The sequence below is a fragment of the Sinocyclocheilus grahami genome, unplaced genomic scaffold, assembly GCF_001515645.1.
Source record: "Sinocyclocheilus grahami isolate Dianchi unplaced genomic scaffold, SAMN03320097.WGS_v1.1 scaffold3.1, whole genome shotgun sequence".
NCBI classification, from domain to species: domain Eukaryota; kingdom Metazoa; phylum Chordata; class Actinopteri; order Cypriniformes; family Cyprinidae; genus Sinocyclocheilus; species Sinocyclocheilus grahami.
Genome location: NW_015505182.1, coordinates 91,540 through 99,438, shown reverse-complemented (window position 1 = coordinate 99,438; position 7,899 = coordinate 91,540). Strand labels below are relative to the sequence as shown.

At 36.2% G+C, this 7,899-nt stretch overlaps 1 protein-coding gene across 3 annotated transcripts in view; it reads left to right on the top strand.

Annotated features, from left to right (window-relative positions):
* mdm4 (MDM4 regulator of p53) overlaps positions 1–7,899 on the top strand; it is a 31,538-nt gene that overhangs the window by 18,502 nt on the left and 5,137 nt on the right. Inside the window, exons 4-10 of one of the 3 annotated variants that reach the window (XM_016240008.1) lie at positions 1,269–1,343; positions 1,449–1,582; positions 1,987–2,036; positions 2,506–2,570; positions 6,679–6,784; positions 6,893–7,053; positions 7,217–7,273. In XM_016240008.1, coding sequence (XP_016095494.1) covers positions 1,269–1,343; positions 1,449–1,582; positions 1,987–2,036; positions 2,506–2,570; positions 6,679–6,784; positions 6,893–7,053; positions 7,217–7,273 — 648 coding nt within the window. Of the gene's footprint in view, positions 1–1,268; positions 1,344–1,448; positions 1,583–1,986; positions 2,037–2,505; positions 2,571–6,678; positions 6,785–6,892; positions 7,054–7,201; positions 7,274–7,899 lie in introns of all 3 variants that reach the window. The other 2 variants (XM_016239939.1, XM_016240086.1) reach the window with 2 other exon arrangements.

Here is a 7,899-nt window from a genome sequence, read left to right as displayed (position 1 = left end):
TACATTAATGAGGAAAAAAAATTAACTTAAATGATTTTAGCAAATGGCTGCAATATAACAAAGAGTGAAAAATTTAAGGGGGTCTGAATACTTTCCGTACCCACTGTATATATATATACAATACATATACGTACGTACAAACATATATATACATATATACATACACACACACATATATATATACACGCATATATATACATACATACACATATATATATATATACACATACACACACATACATATATATACACATACATACATACACACACACACACAAAGAAAAACAAGTTGATAGAATATTAAAAATAGAAAGCTAGTGGTTGTTAGTTTTTTGGTGTTTTTTTTTTAATGTCAGCTCAGGTCCATTAAATAATGCATTAGAAAATGTTGACATTAACATTAACTAAGAATAATATATGCTTTTTTCTTTTTTATTTCTTTTTTCATTTTTTGTATTATTAGTTCTACATACATATATATACACATACATACATACACACACACACAAAGAAAAACAAGTTGATAGAATATTAAAAATAGAATTAAAATAGTTTTGTCTTATTTGATACGTCAGGCCTAGGTAGTAAGATAGGAGCTCTTACTCATAAAAAAAAAACCCACACAGTTTTATTCAGAGGCCCAAACGGACTAAACATATGTGATTTGGGTGGATTCAGTTAGTAAGATGAAATTCTGATCGCTTGTGATGTAAACCAATGAGACTTTTAATTATCCGTTGTCTCAATGTCTTTCTAATAATACGACTTAAGATGCTATTTACATTATCTTAATTGTGGGGGCAAGCATATAATGCAATATAATGTTTGAGTGATGAACAAAGAAACATTAATCACAAGCCTGTTAAATCATATTTGATATTTACATTTTAACATGCTTTTTTAAATATGTATGGATAGTTCAGTATACCAGTCAGTAAAAGTTGCTTCAATCCGTACATGTTTATTTTAAAATATTACTACCAAGTTCTTACATTTACTTTATACAATTTCAAGATTATGAACAAGATTTCATAGCTGAAAGTGGACATTTTTACACTTACACTATAAAAGGCCATTTACTTACTTACTAAAAAATACATATCTCAAAAAAGTAATTATCAATCATAGGGCGTGTTCGTGTAGTAGGTTGTGTGCAACAGAATTTGAAGCAAAGTTTTGATTATTTTATAATTTATAGGCCTTAGTTCATGTATCAAATATGATAAAGTAGGCTTCATACTGTAAAACGTGGGTTTTTGATTCTGCAGGTCCACCCCAGAGCTCCTTTGCTGCAGATCCTGAGAGTAGCAGGTGCTCGGGAGGAGGTGTTTACCCTGAAGGAGGTGAGGAGTGTTTATGAGCTGACCTCTGCTTATTGACACATGCTTTGGATAAGATTTTGAACAGCTTGATAAGGTACATTTAATAAAGGCAGTGTTTTTAATTAGGTTATGCACTACCTGGGTCAGTACATCATGATGAAGGAGCTGTATGACAAACAGAGACAACACATTGTCCACTGTCAAGATGACCCACTTGGAGAGCTACTGGAAGTGGGGAGCTTTTCTGTTAAGAACCCCAGGTGAGTTCATAACTACCAGAAAGGAGATTTAAATGGCAGTGAAAACAAAAAGATATCTCTCATTTGTGTCTGTTTTTTTCAGTTGTTGACAATATCTAGACAGCTAGTTGTTTGGATGATGACCAGTATAAAACACACACACACACATTAAATTGCAGTCAAATACAGCTGAAAATGTACATTATCAACTGACAAGTTATTAGTATGTTTCCAAATTGACACAAGGGGACGCTAACATTCATTTTCGGTAGAAGAAAGTCATGCAAGTTTAGAACAACATGAGAGTGAGTAAATGGTGACAGAGTGGTCTTTTTGGATGAATTACCCCTTTAACAGCTAACTCTGAATACCTTGAGAATTAACATGTATCAGGTATTTACATCTTTCTTTTCTGCCTTTCATAGCCCTGTGTATGAGATGTTGAAGAGGAATTTGTTTATGTTGAATAATTCGGGTAAGTCCATTCTAATTGTTGTTGAATTTGATCTCCCAAAGATGCATATTTTGAATGACTTGTCATGCTGTCATTTAGCCCTTTTACTCTCTTGCTTTCTTTCATTTTGATTAGCCCCACCTTTCATTTTAAGGTGTGTGTGTGTGTATGTATGTCTGAATGTGAGGTGTGCTACAGTGGGTATGTAAAAACTTTTTTTTTTTTTTCCACCTAACTTTTTAAATTGTATTATCAGGTTAGTGTACTGTGCAATCTTCATACAGAATCTTGACTTCACGTTAAATACTTGACTAGGTTAAATAAAATATTTAAATAATAAAACTAATATTAATATTTATTAGAAACACCATTTTCCACCACAGATTCAGGCATTACGTTTGGGCCAAGTGTGCTTGAGGTGTGCTTGGTGAATAAAGGGCTGTTTTTTTTCTTTTGTTTGTTTTGTTACTGTGTCTTATTTGAAATACAGATGCAGCAAAGAATCTTTCAGTCGGCAAGGATTCTAATGAGTCTCCAAGTGAAGATCCTGGTCAGGTAAAACTAAAGCATGGTGCAGAGGAGAAACAGTGTCCGCTACTCCTCTTCATGGCAAACAATTGATCAGAAAATCAAATAAATCCTGATCATGATAAATCTAATTTATTGATTAATTCTGTTACTTGTGATTTCTTTGTAAATGAAAGGCTGACAAAAGTGCTTTGTGCAGGGCATTTTGAGTACAAAATGTATTGTACTTTTTTTTATATATATATATATGATTTAGGTCATTGAGCAAACAATACTTACAACCTTTTACATTTGTCAGCTTTTTACATTTTTTTAATGTGTGCGCTCTAATCAATGTTGCATTAATGCCCATAATTGTCTTCTCAAGCTTTCACATCTTTTCTTTACATTGTAGTTGCTCAGACTTTTGCTACAATGCAATTTTTTGTGTGTAGAATTGCATCATGATCAGTAGACTGTTTGCCACGAAGGGGAGGGTGGCAGCTGTCTCCGCCAGCCGTATCTGTACAGAGTGGCACCGTCTCTGTACTTCCCCACGGCCGGCTTGGTCTGGTGGTCCTTCCGGAGAAGCCACCAGCATGGGCCTGGCTGCTGGGGGACAGAGTACCTGTCTCTGTTTGTCGCTCAGAGTTTCCTTCTCTGCGTCGTTGGTTCTTTCAGAAGGACTGCAGCTTCCTTCTCAGTTCACTGGCCCTTTTCTCCCCTTTCCCCTCTGTCATACACCCATCCACATTTAACACCATTGGCATGACGGTTTACGGTTGTGAGTTGGCGGAATGAAGTTAGGTGGAGTTGGGAAAAGCAGTCTGGGAGGAGGTGCCTGGTACTGTCATGCGTTTGTGCTAATTTGTGCTAGACTTTAAATAGAAAGGCTTTGAGTGATTTATGCTAATAATATGAACTTTAAAAGGTGTTATTTTGGATTGACTTTTTTTACTAGTAATTAGGGCTGGGCGATATATCGAATATTAGTGATAATATCGCAATAATTTTGACGACGATGTAAAATGAGAAAATATCATGAATATCGAATATTTCAAATTCAAGCATACTTTACCAAAAGAACATGCCGAACGCCCAAAAAAGGAGACATGTTAATGCGGACTGCTTTCATGAGTGCGGATGCCAGATATCAATAGTTCAAATCCTCGAATCAGAGCTTCGCTGTTACAAGCATACATTTTCTGTCCAGTTTTTTGCTTATTCTAAGCAATCTGGCAACCATGTGCTGAAATTCTGAAATTATCTGATAACACCAACAAACAAGCTGGAGTTTAACGATCTAAATGAAAGTGTCACTCAACCAGTCTGTGTTCTGTTCTGAGATCTCGACTATATTGTTTGCGATTGTGATCGCTGAATAAATGCACTGTTATAATGTTTTTTATTTGTTTTACCAGTTTTCATAATATAGATTGAGAGAGTGCATAATTCTTTGGTATTAATTTATATATACATATATACACAGTGGGGGAAAAAAGTATTTAGTCAGCCACCAATTGTGCAAGTTCTCCCACTTAAAAAGATGAGAGAGGCCTGTAATTTTCATCATAGGTATACCTCAACTATGAGAGACAAAATGAGAAAAAAAAATCCAGAAAATCACATTGTAGGATTTTTAAAGAATTTATTTGCAAATTATAGTGGAAAATAAGTATTTGGTCAATAACAAAATTTCATCTCAATACTTTGTTATATACCCTTTGTTGGCAATGACAGAGGTCAAACGTTTTCTGTAAGTCTTCACAAGGTTTTCACACACTGTTGCTGGTATTTTGGCCCATTCCTCCATGCAGATCTCCTCTAGAGCAGTAATGTTTTGGGGCTGTCGCTGGGCAACATGGATTTTCAACTCCCTCCAAAGATTTTCTATGGGGTTGAGATCTGGAGACTGGCTAGGCCACTCCAGGACCTTAAAATGCTTCTTACGAAGCCACTCCTTCATTGCCCGGGCGGTGTGTTTGGGATCATTGTCATGCTGAAAGACCCAGCCACGTTTCATCTTCAATGCCCTTGCTGATGGAAGGAGGTTTTCACTCAAAATCTCACGATACATGGCCCCATTCATTCGTTCGTTTACACGGATCAGTCGTCCTGGTCCCTTTGCAGAAAAACAGCCCCAAAGCATGATATTTCCACCCCCATGCTTCACAGTAGGTATGGTGTTCTTTGGATGCAACTCAGCATTCTTTCTCCTCAAGTTGAGTTTTTACCAAAAAGTTATATTTTGGTTTCATCTGACCATATGACATTCTCCCAATCCTCTTCTGAATCATCCAAATGCTCTCTAGCAAACTTCAGACAGGCCTGGACATGTACTGGCTTAAGCAGGGGGACACATCTGGCACTGCAGGATTTGAGTCCCTGGCAGCGCAGTGTGTTACTGATGGTAGCATTTGTTACTTTGGTCCCAGCTCTCTGCAGGTCATTCACTAGGTCCCCCCGTGTGGTTCTGGGATTTTTGCTCACAGTTCTTGTGATCATTTTGACCCCACGGGGTGAGATCTTGCATGGAGCCCCAGATCGAGGGAGATTATCAGTGGTCTTGTATGTCTTCCATTTTCTAATAATTGCTCCCACAGTTGATTTATTCACACCAAGCTGCTTACCTATTGCAGATGCAGTCTTCCCAGCCTGGTGCAGGTCTACAATTTTGTTTCTGGTGTCCTTTGACAGCTCTTTGGTCTTGGCCATGGTACAATTGGTGGCTGACTAAATACTTTTTTGCCCCACTGTATATATAATATAAAAAATACCTATGTGTTCCAGCAACTAGCTTTCCATCTGAGAGGGTTTTTAGTGCCAGTGGGAACATAGTTTCATGCCACAGAGCTTCTCTTAAACCAGAGACAGTTGACAGACTTGTGTTCTCAGTTAAAAACTTTAATAAAATTATTTCCTCCAGTTGCACAGTGCTACTGTGCTACTTCAGTTACATATACATGTATTCATTTAATAAAAAGCAGTAAGTGATCACTTGGTCTAGATTTTTTTTCTAACTGCTTAAATTTGCACTAAATATTTTGTATTTACTTTGTAACAATAACTTTTATCTAAATTGTTTTGGTTGCTTTTTAAATGGGGGCAAAAGAAATTCATGTTTTCATATTATTTAAAAGCAAATGCAAACATATCGAGATATATATTGAATATCGTAAAAATTCGAGATATAATTGTTTTTTATATATATCGCCCAGCCCTACTATGCAGTGCTATTTTACACTTAATACATTTCTGTACCTGAATAATACCGTTGGACATTATTTTATTTGTAATTTTGATCTGTTGTATTTATCTATCATTGTAATTTGTGTATTTGTTATTTTTTACTGGCTGTTCACTTGTCTTTAATCATGTTTGATCTATCTTATTTAGGTTAGTAGTTTTTGCTGTGGTATCAGTAAGAAGTACTTGGCACAGAGCTTCTCTTAAACCAGAGACAGTTGACAGGCTTGTGATCTTAGCTAAAAACTTGTTAAAAAAAACTTATCCCAGTTTAATTATTTCCCCCAGTTGCACAGTGTAAATTGCATGCACCAATAAAATTGACAGAATGCACTTTCTGTACTTGTTTTGCGCTACTTCAGTTACATGTTCATTTAATAAAAAGCAGTAAGTTATCACTTGGTCTAGATTTTTTTTAACTGCTTAAATTTGCACTTAACATTTTGTATTTACTTTGTAACAATAACTTCTATCTAAATTGTTTTTGTTGTTTTTTTTGAATGGGGGCAAACTAATTCATGTTTTTATTATTTAAAAGCAAATGCAAACATATCGCGATATGTATTGAATATCGTAAAAATTGACAATCTCGAGATATAATTTTTTTTTATATATCTCCCAGCCCTATTAGTAATTACACATTGGTGAGATGTAATTTAGATACAAGGTGTCTACTTGATTGTTGCTACTTTATTTGCACTTACAGCTGCAGCTGTGTCTAATGTCTCCATCATTTGTTACCCATTCTAAGCAACCTTTTTAGAAACGTCCTATTTTTTCCTCTCCCACAACTTGTGAGAACTTGGCCTTTTGTTGCCACACACACGGGTGCCTGCTGTGAAGGAACTGCTGTCCTACCGAGTGTCATGTCATTACTGTATGCTGATTCGATTTTTCCCTTACCGTGTAGGTTTCCAGTGGGTTGATTAGCTCTGGACAGGCTCTCATTGCTGGTAGTTCCAGCACTGGTGCAATGCAGAGCTGCTCGCAGCGCAGGCCACGCGATCCTGATGAAGGTCAGCATGAATCACCAAACACACTTTAGACAATGTAATCAATATTATCATTATCCATCAATTTTTCCATTGTAATATGTAATTTAAGATCAGATATTGATCTTACAGACTCCTCAGACGGCTTGCCCAGGTCTGCTTGCAAACGGCCAAAATTGGACGTTACTCTGGAAGAGTGGGACCTTTCTGGGTTGCCTTGGTGGTTTCTGGGTAACCTGCGAAGTAATTACACTCGCCGGAGCAACGGTTCAACGGATATTCACACCAATCAAGTAAGAGGGCACGATAACCAGAACATAATTAATATGGTTATTTTCATGAAGAAAAACAAGAATAAAAAAAAAACTTTTAAAAAAACTCAGTCTTATTGGAGTTTAGTCATTGTAGTGAGACTGTCACACAACTAGACTGAGGGAACAGCTCTCTCCCGGACAGGACGAGGACACGGCCATTGTTTCTGACACCACAGATGATCTTTGGTTCCTGAATGAGGCAGAGAGCGAGCAAGTAGTTGAGGTATACCTATGATGAAAATTACAGGCCTCTCATCTTTTTAAGTGGGAGAACTTGCACAATTGGTGGCTGACTAAATACTTTTTTGCCCCACTGTATATATAATATAAAAAATACCTATGTGTTCCAGCAACTAGCTTTCCATCTGAGAGGGTTTTTAGTGCCAGTGGGAACATAGTTTCATGCCACAGAGCTTCTCTTAAACCAGAGACAGTTGACAGGCTTGTGATCTTAGCTAAAAACTTGTTAAAAAAAACTTATCCCAGTTTAATTATTTCCCCCAGTTGCACAGTGTAAATTGCATGCACCAATAAAATTGACAGAATGCACTTTCTGTACTTGTTTTGCGCTACTTCAGTTACATGTTCATTTAATAAAAAGCAGTAAGTTATCACTTGGTCTAGATTTTTTTTAACTGCTTAAATTTGCACTTAACATTTTGTATTTACTTTGTAACAATAACTTCTATCTAAATTGTTTTTGTTGTTTTTTTTGAATGGGGGCAAACTAATTCATGTTTTTATTATTTAAAAGCAAATGCAAACATATCGCGATATGTATTGAATATCGTAAAAATTGACAATCTCGAGATATAATTTTTTTTT